A 15,635-nucleotide genomic window follows, 5' to 3' on the forward strand; every position below is an offset into this window, starting at 1 on the left:
CTTTTTATTTAAACACCAGCTATTCTTAGGTCACAGCAACATGAAGTGTATACCATGATATCTAACCAAGCCACTTCATTTTATACATCTTGATGGCAAGAACTATAAAACATAAAATGCTTTAACTCAAAGATACAAACTTATCATACCCTTAGTCCTGCCTTAACTTTGTTAAAATTAGTGCCTGAAAAACTTCTGATAAATATATCAAAACAAGGGTGTTGAATGCTAGTAACAGTTTGAATGCTTTAGGGAAATAAGCTTTAAACAAGGATAGATGAGAACTTACTCCAAACCCTTCAGTATTAAACCTCACAAACCAAGATTATGTCCACATGATTTACTATTACACATGGAGACAGCAAGCTGGCTGGCTTCAAATAAAGACAAGGTAAAAATATGTATTAATAAAACAGTTATCATTTCTGACACAGAAATAACCGGGCTTCTACCCAATCATTTCAAAAACAAAACAACCAAAAAACCCAAAACATTTGAGGCTTAACTATGTAAAAGATATTTTATTTCAAATAATTCCTATAATTCTTCCCTTACTCAGAGGTAATGTCACAGAATACTGCCACACAGTTAAGTGGCAGAGCTGAAGGCTGGACCCAACGAAATCTGGGATCCACTGGTTTGCCATAATCCACAATAATATGGTATACATTTACATCTTCCTCTTCATATACACATTTTTAAAAAAACTGAAACAAAAGCTTCATAAAGTAATATTTAGTCTTACTCCATAGGATGTCCTCTGATTTTTTTTTCTTTCTAACGTTAATGTCAATGCACTAACTTGATTCCAAAACCCATTAATAAATCCTCATGGGCTCCAAACTACAGCACTGTACTACACTTTTTACGGTCTGTTTAAAATTCTTTTAACTGCTATGATTCCAGTTTTGTTTCTCTTCCTTGGAGCTAATCTCCTCAACCCATTAAAACAGGTACTTAAACAGATAAAACCCTTGAAAAGCCCATCCTTAAATCTTGAATTGATCTGTTTCTCTACTACAACCCTCTGGAGGCACACCCATCTTACTTATTTATATTGTATCAAAAACTGCAGATGTTCTCCTTGGAGAACAACAGATCATTGTTGAAAGGAATGCATTCGTTTTCACTGTTCTGCTGCATCACTGAGCAACATTTAACACTCAGGCAAGTTTGCGACAACCGAAACGGACCTAAGCAGCTGCCCACGGTGCTGAAACGGAGGGATGGAACAATAATTTTGGAAATTTACTACTGCCAGATTAAGACAAAATAGAGGAATTCACCAAAAACTAGCAGAAAACATTCAGTGGCCGCCACTGAAGTTGCCTGAGTGCTTCTGGGATCGCTTGGCTTCTGTGTCTGCCCACTCCCTCACTGGGACAGAGTTCTTTCATCAGTGGGGGTCAACTCCGTAAGTGTCCTGGCAGAGTTGCTGGCTTTAAGAGGGCAGGGACATGGAATCTGTCCCTACTAGAGTCACGTCCCACCTTCAACCTGAGCTTCCAGCGGGGGATGGAGGGAGACTACAAAGAAAGGAGGTGACTGCCCTCCTTGTTTTCAAAGGCTACAAAGTCCCCGCAACTTAAGCGATTTCGCCCAGGGACTTTGCGGCAGGTACTTGACCAAGAAATGCCTTCCAAACATCTTCCCAGGCTCTAGCCACCGCAGGATGGGAATGTGAGAAGCAAAACAGATAATACAACAACTTTAGATACATACAAACTTCAAAGAGTGGGGGTGGCGGTGAGCGGGAATCGGGCCCTCCGAGGACAGAGGTTTTTTTGTTTTTTAATCTTTTGCAAAAAGATTTATTTCATCCGCACCCAGCCTGGGGAGGAGCAGCAAAGACCTCAGCAGCGGGGCCGCCACAGAGGGCCGGCGAGGGGGTGTGTTCTCCCGGCCAGGCCCCGAGGGGGGACAATCCCCTGCCCGGCTACCGAGAGGCCAGAGAGGCTCTTACCTGGAAGCCCGACCCCGCAACACAAATAGTCTCGCTCACCGCGTAGCTGCGGAGGTCCCTACCCTGACTTCATGACTGAATATCCGCACCGACCCCCACAGCCGGAATCCGAGTGGGGACGACAACACCGAAGCTAGACGGAAGTCCCGCCCCACACGCCTCATTGGCCGGCACCCGAAGACAAAGAAAAGCCATTGGGCCACAGAGCTGTTTGCTAAGGTCCCTTCCCACTCTCACACCGCGTCTAGCTGCTTGCTCCAGCTGGCAGGGAAAAAAGCCCAGTTCGTGGAGTCGCGTTCTTGGCCGCGTGATCCGTCTTCCCGGGAAGGGAAGAGAAGGGTAGGGCGGGATTCTGCAGCGCAGCTGAAGGATCCGCTTTTTGTCAGGGGAGGGGGGCAGGCTGGCCGAGGGAACTGGCTATGGAAGCCTACCCCCCCCCCACCACCATTTGCTCCCAGGAGTGGAGGCCATGGGGTCTGGAGGGGACCGTACCGAGCGGCCAGGGCCGGCCGGCTTGGTCCGCTCTGGCTTTGGGACGAAGCAGCCCGAGACCCAGCTGGCGGGCTGCCCTTGGGCGGGGCTGGCTCTGGCACCGACAAGGCTCTTCCCTGCACCACACTCACCCGACCGGCTGAAGGAGCGAGGACAAAACCTCATCCCCTCTGCACGGTGTCCAGGCTGAGGTCCGGATGGATGGGACCGAGACCCACCAACGCCTTAGATAAAGTCCGGGTCGCGTTGTTAGAGATGCCAGCAGCCCGAAGGCTGAAAACGAGTACCCGGACGCCCGGCTCGGAGCCGTGCTGACGTCAGCACTCTGGGCCTGACACGCGCCATCCCCGGGACTCAGCAAAAGTCTAACCGTGTGATTAAGCCCTAGGTCAGCCTTTTAAAACCCGAGCCTCCTTTTGGCAGCCAAAAAATCCCGCCCCCTACTGCCCTTCTGATTAACCTTCTGCCTACCGGGTATTCCAATCTTAAACCAAACTACTTTGAAACTTAAATTGCCTGGATTGGAACCACAACACTGATTAACCAGTTGCAAACTAGCCACCTTAAAGAGGCAATGTGGCTTATGTGACGATTGCAAAAAGTCCTGAATTAGAATGCAGGAAACCAAGATTCTGGTCCTGCTTCTGCTTCAAAATAAGGTGCCTTTAAAAGTCCATTACAGACTTCACAATCTTCGACCTTATCTTTTAAACAACGGAGGTGCTAGAGAGGGTTATCACATAGAAATCCCTGTAGAACACCACTGATGTAACTTGTAACCCTGATTGCTCTGGGGATACCTGAGTGGCTGGGACACAGGAATGGGAGGAAAACTTTCCCTATTGTGTATGCTTTTGTGCCCTTTGAATTTTGAATATTGTGAATATCATGTACTCAGATAAAACTTAAACCCCCTTATTTTAAGTTTAATAAAACTTAAAATAAAATTACAGTAAAATAAAATTCAGTAAAGGCCAACAGAGGTACTTTGCCCTCTTAATGTACCTTATGACTGTATGTACTATATATTCTTAGGTTTTCATCAGTTGTGAAGACATTCAATACTTAATACACAGACCTGCCTTTAAGAAAGTCAAAAAAATCAGAATTAGGAGGGAAGGGGAGGGAGGAGCAAACAAAATCCGAATTGGAAATATTACATAAAGGCTAGTGTAATTAATGTAAATATAAGTTGCAATATCTCTATAAGCATTTCATTCAATCATCTCAAATTGGTTTTATGTTAAATCAGATTTTTTTTAAGATTTTATTTATTTGACAGAGAGCGAGAGAGGGAACACAAGCAGGGGGATTGGGAGAGGGAGAAGCAGGCTTTCCGCTGTGTAGGGAGCCCAATGCGGGGCTCGATCCCAGGATCCTGGGATCATGAACTGAGCTGACGGCAGGCACTTAACGACTGAGCCACCCAGGCGCCCCTAAATCAGGTTTTTTTGAATGACATCAAAAAAGCAAAAAATAATAATGTCCATATTCTACATGTTAAAAAAGGAAAAAACAGGCTTTGTTTATTCCTTAAAGTACCTTGAGTACAGAACATTTTTTTAAGATTTATTTTAGAGAGAGAGCGAGCACATGTGCACATGAGTGGGGGGAGGGGCAGAGGGAGAGAGAATCCTCAAGCAGACTCCATGCTGAGTTCAGAGCCCCACTAAGGGCTCCATCCTAGAACCCTGAGATCAAATATAAGCCGAAATCAAGAGTCGAGGCTCAAGGGACTGAGCCACCCAGGAGCCCTGAGTACAGAACATTTTAATCTGACTTTATTCTTCTCTTCAGATCACAATAGGTATAGTTCTCCCAGTTATGAACAAGGTAATGTGCTATTTGTACTGCATTTACGCAGAAGAATTGTGCTACACCCTGCAGAAGCAGTTACTCTCCCCACTGTGATGAATGAAGACAAACTGGAAGAAAATAGACTGGGAAAAAGTACCAATTTTTTTTTAAGTATGTTAGTAAGATTGATAGATATCTTAATAGTGGTTTTCAAGAACTTGAAGGGTTAACATGGCACATGATACTAATAGTCGCTAATTATCTCCTTATAAAAACAAATAAAAGAAAATGAGCTTTTAGAACTTTGTGTCTGACAGGTTTTATTTTATATCCTCCTAAAAGTATAAACAGATAGCATGTGAAATTGTAGCATTTCCTACCTCCAAAATATTGTAAGCAACAACAACTAAAAAGACAGAATACTAAATAATTGTCTAAAATGGCTTAGAAGTTTTCTCCCTAAATAGTGGCAAGAATGCAGTGTTTTAAGTGCTGAGATCAACTAGAGATGTTAAAATGACTCTAAACATTATACTTAGAATCAGAAAAAAATGGTAATTTTAGAATCAGATAAAAATCTATATTCATTTTGAAAAGAAAATAAAATTATTACTGTGATAAAAGAAGGAATAGAAGCCATAAAAAATCCAGAGGAATTCGTATATGTAGGAGTAGGCACCTTTGAAAAAGTACCAAAAAGAACTAAAACTGTTTCAGGGAGTTTTGGTCCAAAGATTAGAAAAGACTCCCAATTCTTTACCAAGTTCTAAACTAATAAGTTCATCTTGTAAGATAGTAAGTGAAAAGTTCAGACCACAAAAGAACAAGTATCAGTCTGAAAGGCTTTTCAACAAAGCTTATTTGTTTTCAAGGGAATTGAAAAAGATTAGACCAAAGAAAAGTCTGTTTCAGGTTAAATGCCTTAAAAATGATCTGGTCATTGTTTCCCTTGGGATGAGTTGCCTCCCTTTCTTTATCTAGATGAATGACAGGGACAACTGGGTGGCTCAGTTGGTTAAGCACCTGCTTTTGGATCAGGTTATGATCCCAGGGTCCTGCATTGGGTCCCCACATCAGGCTCCTTGCTCAGCGGGGAACTTGATTCTCCCTCTGTCTGCTGTTCCCCCTGCTTGTGTGCTTGTGCTCTCTCTCTCTGACAAATAAATAAAATCTTAAAAAAAAAAAAGATGAATGAAATACAATTTGAATTTTTCCTTTCCTATTTGGGACACTGAGAAGCAATCTTCCTCTATTTGCTAACAACGTTTTTACAAAATAAGCAAAAATTTATGTGACATAATGCTATATAAAGATGTAAGAACTCAGGAGTGTGAATTAAGGCAGTCATTTTTGGAAATAATTTGGTATTATCTGGAAAGGCTGAAAAAGAACATTTTCTATGACACAGCAATTCCAGCCCAGGAAATACACCCTAAAGAAACAAAGGGCGCCTGGGTGGCTCAGTCATTAAGCGTCTGCCTTCGGCTTAGGTCATGATCCCAGGGTCCTGGGATCGAGCTCCACATCGGGCTCCCTGCTCAGCGGCAAGCCTGCTTCTCCCTCTCCCACTCCCCCTGCTTGTGTTCCCTCTCTAGCTGTCTCTCTCTCTGTGTCAAATAAATAAATAAAATTAAAAAAAAAGAAAAGAAATTTACATCAAGGTATTGTGAAATTTAGAGAAGATCGAAGAAAAACGAAAGTTCTGAAGTAAAAAAAAAATACAAAGGAATGGCAGCTGATTTTCTCAATAGCAACAAAAGAAACTAGAAGTCAATGAAATAATATCTTCAAATACTGAAGTAAAATAATTATAATTGTCAACCTAGAATTGTATGCTGAAGTAAGCTAGCATTTATCTTTTTTAAGATTTTATTTTTCATTTATTTGAGAGAGAGAGGGTGTGTGAAAGAGAGCACGAAAAAGAGCATCGGGTGGGGAGGGCACAAATGGGGGTTGGGGGTGTGCAGAGGGAGGGACAAACCGATTCCCTGTTGAGCTGGGAGCCCAACATGGGGCTCAATCCCAGGACTCTGGGATCAGGACCTGAGCTGAAGGCAGACACTTAACCAACTGAGCCACCCTATGGTAAACCTATCATTTAAATAAGAGGGCAAAGTAAGAGACTTTCACTGAAAGAACTTCTAAGGGATGTCTTCAAGAAGTCAAAAACTGAACCCAGAAAGAAGGGTTGAGATGCAAGAACATATGGAGAGCCAAGAAATTGAGTATAATTTTCAAACCAGTAGATGTAAAAAAGGGAATAAAGCAAACATAATTACTGCATAGACTGGTGGGAAAGTGGAGGTGGGAAAGGGGCATATTGTAGGTATTGTACATGGCAAATACAATATAGAGACACAAGAAATATATCAATCACCCTCTAAAAGAGATAAATGGGATAAACTTGTCAGCTAAAAGACAGATTATCAGCTATATTCTTTTTAACAAGATGTAATAACTAAAACTGAAAGGGCACCAAAAGGTTGATAGTAAAAGGAAGGGGAAGATATACAAAGCAATTAACCAAAAGAAAGCTGGTATAGCTTATTCTCAAGGCTTTCCAATCATTCCTTTCAATATTGCTATTTCCCATATCTAGCTCTTGATCCCCAGGTGATCGTTGCTCTTAAAATATTCCCAGACTTTTCCTTATCTCCCATTCCCCTAACTAATAATAACCAACAGCAGTAGCAATCCTGTACTGAGTTTTTTACACATTATTTGATTAATCCTCATGACAACCTTTGGTCCTACTAATGTGTTTTATTCTTACAAATCAGGAAACCATGGTTCAAAGAAATTAAATAGCTCATCCAAACTCATGCAGCTAGTGAGAAATGGAATAGACTTCTTGAGCTCTGGAACTGGGATTTGAATGCAAGTTCCATCCATAATCAGAGGCTGAGTTCTGAGCTGAAATGACAAACAAGAAGTAGCCAACATAACATGAAGGAGAGGGCTCCAGGTTGGACCCAAATAACTCTCCTGGGTGAAGTTGGGCAAGTAAAACCTCTTGTTCATCAGTTTTATCATATTCTATCTCCGTATGGCTGTCCTGCCTCAACAACACCACTTATCCGAGCCTATCCTTCATTCTCCAACACCTGAAATTCACCTGTCTTAGATCTCCAAAGCTGTTTCCACCTGTCATTTAGAAAATTTTTAAATAAATGAATACAAGAGCATTAGTCTTGTTAAAAGTATATATCTTATAGGTTAGCTTCCAAAACCACAATGTCTTAAATGAAAATGAAATTTTAAAGATTTGTTTTTATTTATTCATTTGAGAGAGAAAGCGAGCAGGCATGCGAGTGAGAGCAAGAGCAGGGGGAGGAGCAGTGCGAGAGGGAGAAGCAAACACCCTGCTGAGCAGGGTGCCAAACACAGGGCTCGAACCCAGGGCAGCGGATCATGACCTGAGCCTAACGAAGGCAAACATTTAACTGACTGAGCCACCCAGGCACCCCGCGGCATTTTAGATACTAAAATGAATGAGTGGAAAAATGGCAGTCAAGCGAAATCTTCCTAGTATCCCTCAACTATGATGTCATGTAAACTAGGGCTTCTCAAACATTATTATGCAAAGGAACACCTAGGAGTGTGTTGAAAGGCAGATTCTGATTCAGTAGGTCTCTGATGGAGCCTGAGATTCTAAAGTTCCAGCCAAGTACCCAGGTGATGCTGGTGATCCTCAGACCAAACTTCTAAATCGTCTGTTCCTTTTACAGGTTAAGTCCATCTTCTTTAGTCTATTCTTTCTTTTCATGTGTTTCTTTGCTAAATAGCAAGTTCAAGAAACTGTAAAATCTGATTTTTAGTTGCCTCTTTGGTTGACCCAAGAGGGTATCCCTTACTTTCTGGCAAACTCTGCTATGCACTTACGAAGATATATTTAACTCAATGTATCTAGGTGTTTAAGATTGTCCAAACCTGCCTGGTTTCTTTTCCAGTTAAAATTAAAATCACAATAAATTACTTAAAAAAAACCAAAAACCTAACTAAAACTGTACCTTAAATGAATCAGGAAAGATATGAGGACAGGAAGTATATCGAGAATTAAGACTTCTACTTCCTTCTTTCAAATTTGTTTTGATTCTCAAAAAACTGGCCTATTGCAAAAAGGTCCAACCTGGCACTACAGACAAATGCTTTCTATGAAAGGCTTTCCAATTACCAAGAACTATTTAGAAGTGGGAGACAACACAGTAAATCATTACACCTAATTCATATTCAAAATAAAGACTACTAGGGCACCTGGGTGGCTCAGTCAGCTAAGCATCTGCCTTGGGCTCAGGTCATGATCCTAGGACCCTGGGATGGAGTCCCAAGTCCCACATCAGCCTCCCTGCTACACAGGGAGTCTGCTTCTCCTTCTGCCCCTCCTCCCACTCATTCTCTCAATCTCCTCTCTCAAATAAATAAAATCTTAAAAAAAAAACAAGAAAACAAAATAGAGACTACTAGTTCTTAAACTTTCGGTAGATTGAGAAATGTGAAGCAAGGTTTTTGGTCAAAATAAACTTGCCTCTTTTCATTTGCTAAAAAATTATTTTTTACTAAATCTAACTTTTAAAAATTCATGAATTTTAAACTGAAGGTAGCTCACATTACCTTTATTACTCTACAGATGAAAAATGCTTAAAGATATCTATCATACCTCAATAGATTGTTTTGTTTAGATATTTTATCATTTTCAAGAAAATTAGGGATTGCAAGCTTGAAATCACTATTTTGTAGGACTATTCTTCATGGAAGTTTAGAGTATAATTTTCCTTTGATTTTCTTTATATTAAATTGGGAAGCAATTGACTCAAACTCTCCTTCTCTTTACAACAGTGTAGAGGTTCCTCAAAAAAATAAAAACAATTACCATATGATCCAGGAATTCCACTACTGGGTATTTACCCAAAAAAATGAAAACACTAATTCGAAGAGATATTATGAACTCCTATGTTTACTGCAGCATTATTTACAATAGCCGAGTATGGAAACAACCCAACTATCCATCAGTAGATGAATGAATAAAGAAAATGTGGTATATATGGTGTGGTATATATATGACGCAGTATATAAATGTATATACATATATATACACACGCACACACATACATACATACTTACATACAATGAAATATTACTCAGCCAAAGAAAAGAATGAAATCTTGCCATTTGTGACAACATGGATGGACCTAGAGGGTATTATGGTAAGTGAAGTCAGACAAAGAAAAACAAATACCATATGATTTCACTTATATGTGGAATCCAAAAAAAAAAACAAAAGAAATGAACAAACAAACCAAACAGACTCAAACACAGAGAAAAAACTGGTGGTTGCCAGAGGAGAGGTGGGTGGGAGGATGGGCAAAATGGTAAAGGGATTAAGAGGTACAAATGTCCAATTATAAAATAAATAAGTCACAGAGGTGAAAAGTATAGCATAAGGAACATACTCAACAATATTGTGAAAGCATTTACGGTGACTACACATGGCAGTAAGCATTGAGTAATGTATAGAATTGTCAAATCACTATGATGTACACCTGAAACTAATATAATATTATATGTCAACTAACCTTCAATTAAAAAAACAGATGCCATCAATTCTCTCTCAACACATCAGTATTGAGCATACCAAAGCATATACTCCTAAGGTAATTAGTATTGTAAAGGATCATCAATCATTCAGTATTCTTATGCAGTACTATTTACCATGTGACATAAAGTTCTATTTCTTCTTGTTTTGTATATATAACACATATGACATGTATCAACATTTCATAAATCAGAAAATGTTTTAAAGTCAATGTAAACATGTGACTATTTCAGAGTTTTTAAAAGGAACCTGAAGTAAGGGGTTAAGCTGTAATAGAGAGAATGCCATGACTCTAAATGCAGAAATAAGAATCAAGAATCATAGATTTCCATCTATGAAATATATGATAGATCAGAGGAATAAAATATTAGTCACTGATTGTGTCATAGTCGTTTCCTTTTTTACCCCTGTATAGATCTGTAACATTTTTTTCTTGCTCTTTCTCCTTGGTATGTGTCATCTTCCTATTTACTTGTTTTCCCTGTATTGAACCTAATTCTTTCATACCATTATTCCTAACAAGCACTTCCTTTCCTATTTCGCTAGATTTGTCTTTACTTTTTCCATGCTTATCCCTACTATGTGACCATTCTCTTTAAACAGAGCTTAGCTATTTATTGCTTATTAATTATTGTCTTTGTCCCTCCCCACTATTCCTTACCTACCCTTAACCTTTCCTCCACTCCAAACACACGCACACATTCACATTAAACTGGAAGCTCCGTATCTTATTCACTGCAATGATCCTGCAGAGAACAGTGCCTGATACATACTAAAGGCTCAGTATATATGTACTGAATGACTAAAGTGAATGAACAGCATATCTTTATGTCGGATCAAATGTCTCTTCACTTCCATACCATCAATTTTGTTTGTACATCTCTTACCACATTTCATCCTATAATACAATTCCTGGTCCAGGTGTGTTGGACAGCTGCCATTTTTCTATATTCATGGCAAAACCCTTAAGATCACATTCATCATCAAATCTTCCAAAGACCTAGCATATTCCATTGCATATAGGAGGCACCCAGTAGGCTAACTACATTAATTAAAAACTCCTAGGGGAAAAAAACTCAGAAAGAGCTTCTAGATCTTCTGGATGCTAAAACAGGTTATTCCTAGATTGCAACTAAGAAAAATTTCAAGTCTACTCTTTATCAGTTCAAGTTGTCCCTAGATTGCTAAGAGAGTTTCAAGTCTACCCATCATTTCATTATTACAAGGTAACTTTTAATGATATCAATCTACAATAATCTAGCTTGTTTATTCACACTGCAAGGCACTGACCACTGGGGATACAAAGGTGATTAAGATACTGCCCCTCCATGAGGAAGCTCACAGTCTAATGGCAGAGGGTGACACTGACATAATAAATGGAATGCAGTATAAAAGGTCCAATAGTTTAAACACGTATGATGAAGTGAAGGAAGAGAGGAAGAGGTCAACTTTCCTGGGGAGATCAAAAAGGTCTCTTGAAAGGACTGAGTTGGGCTCTTTTTTTAATTTTTCTGTATTTCATCTAATTTAATTTTTTGAGTAGTTAATGCCTTCACGTGGTTCGAAATTTGAAAAGAATAAAAAGATAATACAAACACAACGGTGAGGATGTCGAGCAATAGGAGCTCTCATTCATTGCTAGTAGGAATGCAAAATGGTCAGCCACTCCAAAAGATAGTTTGGTAGTTTCTTACAAAACATAACATACTTTTACCAAACCATCCAGCAATCATACTCCAGGGTATTTACCCAAATGAACTGAAAACTTACATCCACACAAAATCCTACACATGGATGTTTATAGAAGCTTTATTCATAATTGCCAAAACTTGGAAGAAACCAAGACATCCTTCAGTAAGTGAATGGATAAATAAACTGTGGTACATCCAACAATGGAATATTATTCCATGTTAAAAAGAAATGAGCTATCAAGTCATAAAAAGACATTAAAAAACCTTAAATGCTTATTACTGAGTGAAGGAAGCATATCTGAAAAGGATGCATACTGTATGATTCCAACCATATGACAGTCTGGAAAAGATAAACCCATGGAGACGGTAAAAAGATCAGTGGTTACCTGAGGTTAGGGGAGAAAAAGGGATAAACAGGCAGAGCAAGGAGGATTTTAGGGCAATGAAACTGTTCCATATGACACTATATCAATGGACACATGTCATTATGAGTTTGTCAAAACTCATAAAATGTACAACACCAAGACTGTACCCTAATGTCAAATATGGATTTGGGGCAATGATGATGTGTCGGCGTAGATTCATCAGTTGTAATGAATGTACCGTTCAGTTTGGGATTTTGATGGGGGAAGCTGTAATGTGTGGGGCAGGAGGTATAAGGGTATAGGAGAATACTATGTACTTTCCGATTAATTTTGCTGTAAATCTTTTTTTGTTGTTTTTTTTATTTGAGAGAGAGAGAGAGACAGATAGTGACAGAGATAGCAAGAGAGCACAAGCCGGGAGGAGAGGGCGAAGCAGGCTCCCCACTGAGCAGGGAGCCCAACGCGGGGCTTGATCCCAGGACCCTGGGATCATGACCTGAGCAGAAGGCAGACGCTCAACCGACTGAGCCACCCAGGCACCCCAATTTTGCTGTAAATCTAAAAGTTCTCTAAAAAATAAAGTCTATTTAAAAGAAAATACAGTGAAAAGTATTGTTCTTGTCCTTGACACCTGGCTGCTCAAGTCTCCTCTCTATAGGCACCAAAGACTCTAGTTTCCTGAGTATATTTCCGGGGATTTTGAGGTCTATGCAAACTATCTGTACCATGTATCATATCTACAGATATGATTTCCCTCCTTCTTCCTCAAATGGTAGTATATGACACATTCTGTTTTGCACCTTTTTTCACCTAATGATTTACCTTGGAGATTTTTCCATACTGGTGCATGGTTTATGTCTCTTACCAAAACATTTTGGCTAATATCTTGGCAATGACATTAAACAACAATTGTGGTGATAATGAATATCCTTATCTTGTTCCAAAGGAAGCTGAATCTTAAAGGATAAATATGAATTAGAACTCTTTTGATTTTTTCTTTTAATATTTTTTGTTTTTTGTTTTTAATTTTATTATGTTATGTTAATCACTATACATTACATCATTAATTTTTCATAGAACTCTTTTGATTTTAATTAACAGAAACCAACTAAAGCATGTTTAAGCAAAATCGGGGGCATGTGTTATATTGAGAGATGGTGTCTCACAATTCAAGGGCAACAGAAACCATGAGAGTGCCCTCTATGTCCTGTGCTCCTCTTCATATGTCTGTTTCGGGGCACCTGGGTGGCTCAGTCGTTAAGCGTCTGCCTTTGGCTCAGGTCATGATCAGGGTCCTGGGATCAAGCCCCACATTGGGCTCTCTGCTTGGCAGGAAGCCTGCTTCTCCCTCTCCCACTCCCCCTGCTTGTGATCCCTCTCTCGCTGTGTCTCTCTCTGTCAAATAAATAAAAAATCTTAAAAAAAAAAGCATATGTCTGTTTCATTCTTTCTTCTTAGCTTTGTCAGCCACTCAGTCACATTGGAGGAAGATGATTCACTCACAGTTGCTAATTTGCATGTTACAGATCAAACCGCAAAGTCATATTTTCCTTCAGTCCCAAAAGAAAGGATTCTGACAGTTCCATTCTGGTCCAAATAACTGTGATGATGAGAAAAGGGTCACATTACAAACCTCACTGCTGGGGACACAGGTAAGGAACAAGTTCTTAATGACATAATTTTGAGCAGGGCATTTACTCTAAAGGCAAGTCTACTACAGCATAGAAAAATACACATGTAAAAATAAACATGTATTTCAGGAAGCTACAAAGCAGTTGGTTGTGATTTCTTAAAGCATATGAACAAGCTTCTTTAAGATCCTCTGCCATAGGTTGGTTTCTCTGGAAGCAGAGCCTGAGACAGGGATTGAGATGCGTATCAACTACTGAGGGAGTGCACAAGAAAAACTAGTCAGGGAGAGAGTTCAGCAGTGCTGGGAAGAAGAAAAAGTGAGAAAGAATGTAGTCTCAGGTAAAGTCCAGCTGCGGCCTGATCTACAAGAATCCTCTGCAGAATTTTCTCTCCTTCAGATGAGAAGGCAAGCCTTTTGTAGTCCCTTGGCCATCAGTTACTGATGGGGGTGACCAGCTTTTTTGTCAAGGCAGCTCCCATCAGCAGAGGGCAATTCCTTGGAGAAGGAGCTGTAGCTATGAGCTTTCACCAGTCAACAATCACACTAGCTTTTGGGGAGACACTAAAACGGCAGCAACCACACCCTATGGTAATAAACTTTCTACCAAACAGTGACAACATAAGGAGATATCATGATGTTGCAACACTTGAAAAATATGCAAAAAGAGTTAGCTCTGTCGTGAAATCCTCTGCCCTTTTTATGTTTTCCATTTTTTCACATTTCTTGTGGTTAGAACACAAGTTGGAAATCGGAACAGAATCAACCAAGAGGTTAACACTTACTGAGCACCTATCATGTGACTTACATTGTGCTAAGTGCTGCTAAGAACAAAAAGAAATGCAAAATGAGGATTCTGTCATAGATCAGGAGGAATTTGAGGAAGAAAAGATTTAGCAAGCGAATAATCAGACATAATAGGACTAAACCAAGTGTATCATACCAGGAGAGTCTTAGAATTAAGTTCCAGTACAATGCTTACTCTATAAACTTTGAGTAATGGTGCTTAATATCTTTGCTCATTTATTGAGTGGAGTTTGAAATATTTTCCACCACTGCTAAGGGAAGTTGAAGAAGATAACAATGGTAAATTGTTGTAAATAACATAAAGGCAAGGACTAAAAGACATACCAAGTATATGTTGTTACTGGGCAGATTCTATTACACAGAGATGGCAAGGGAAAACCACAGTCATTTGCCTACGCATTCATTTCCCCGGTGCAAGTGGGCATTGTTCTATACCCCATGGCAGGATTAGAAATACCACCAGGGAACAAGTACACAAAGTTGTTATGGAAACCAGAATGCTTCAGCTCAGAGTTATTTACAGAGAACTTTCAGGATTATCACATTCAATAAAATCAAATCTGTTTTGCTTCACTCTGTGCTAGTACATCCCAATCACATATCTATTTTGAAGGGTCCTTCGATCAGCTGCACTTGAGTGAATACAGATTCAAGAGTCCCTGGATGGTGGTCACTTCACAAAAGTATAATTTATGTGTGGCCTTTCTGCAATACATGTTTGGTGCTTGTTCACACTTGCCCCAACCATTGTCAAGTTTGCTGGCTTCTGTACCATAGGAACAAGGTGGCTGTTGACTGCCATCGGCAGGGAAACATTTCCTCCAGTACAGCTGCTGTCTGTGTTGCCCAGTACTCATACAGCAGGACTTGTCTCTTCACTTTCTCTCAGCTCGACTTTCAAGCTAGATAGTAATAGCTGCCTCTGGCCATCATTTTTGTTCATAATTGTGAATTGGAATTTTTCCAGCTATCCAATTCTTTGAAAAAAGTTGTAGGGTTGGGGTTTTTTGTGTTTGCTTGCTTGCTTTGTTTTATTTTTTGAGAGAATGAGAATTTTCATAGCCTTTGAGGGATCTTTTGAACCATTTGATGTTTCAGTAGATGAGACCGTGGAGGCTGTCAAGCTGATGATAAAGGTATGTACTTTGTACCTAGGCCACTAAGATGTATACTAATTTTAACTACACAGTGGCTTTAAACTGTACATGAGGTAGAGATACTATTAGGCACATTTTCAGCAAACAGGAAACTAAAACTATTTGAAAATATCATTATTTGCTTACACAACAGTTTGATA

At 39.7% G+C, this 15,635-nt stretch overlaps 2 protein-coding genes across 3 annotated transcripts in view; one reads left to right on the top strand and one right to left on the bottom strand.

The window, feature by feature from the left end:
• RNF13 (ring finger protein 13) overlaps positions 1 to 2,797 on the bottom strand; it is a 155,522-nt gene extending 152,725 nt beyond the window's left edge. The window contains exon 1 of one of the 2 annotated variants that reach the window (XM_028103024.2): positions 2,587 to 2,797. The gene's annotated coding sequence lies outside the window, so the exon portion shown is untranslated. Of the gene's footprint in view, positions 1 to 1,963; positions 2,111 to 2,586 lie in introns of those variants that run through there. The other variant, XM_028103023.2, reaches the window with a different exon arrangement.
• Positions 2,798 to 15,384: 12,587 nt separating this feature from the next.
• ANKUB1 (ankyrin repeat and ubiquitin domain containing 1) overlaps positions 15,385 to 15,635 on the top strand; it is a 33,766-nt gene continuing 33,515 nt past the window's right edge. The window contains exon 1 of the mRNA XM_028103048.1: positions 15,385 to 15,474. Within this exon, the coding sequence (XP_027958849.1) occupies positions 15,385 to 15,474 (90 nt within the window). The remainder of the gene's footprint in view (positions 15,475 to 15,635) is intronic.

This window comes from Eumetopias jubatus, unplaced genomic scaffold (assembly GCF_037043125.1).
Source record: "Eumetopias jubatus isolate StellerSeaLion01/CBP00866 unplaced genomic scaffold, mEumJub1_p1.0 scaffold_1, whole genome shotgun sequence".
Classification (NCBI taxonomy): Eukaryota; Metazoa; Chordata; class Mammalia; order Carnivora; family Otariidae; genus Eumetopias; species Eumetopias jubatus.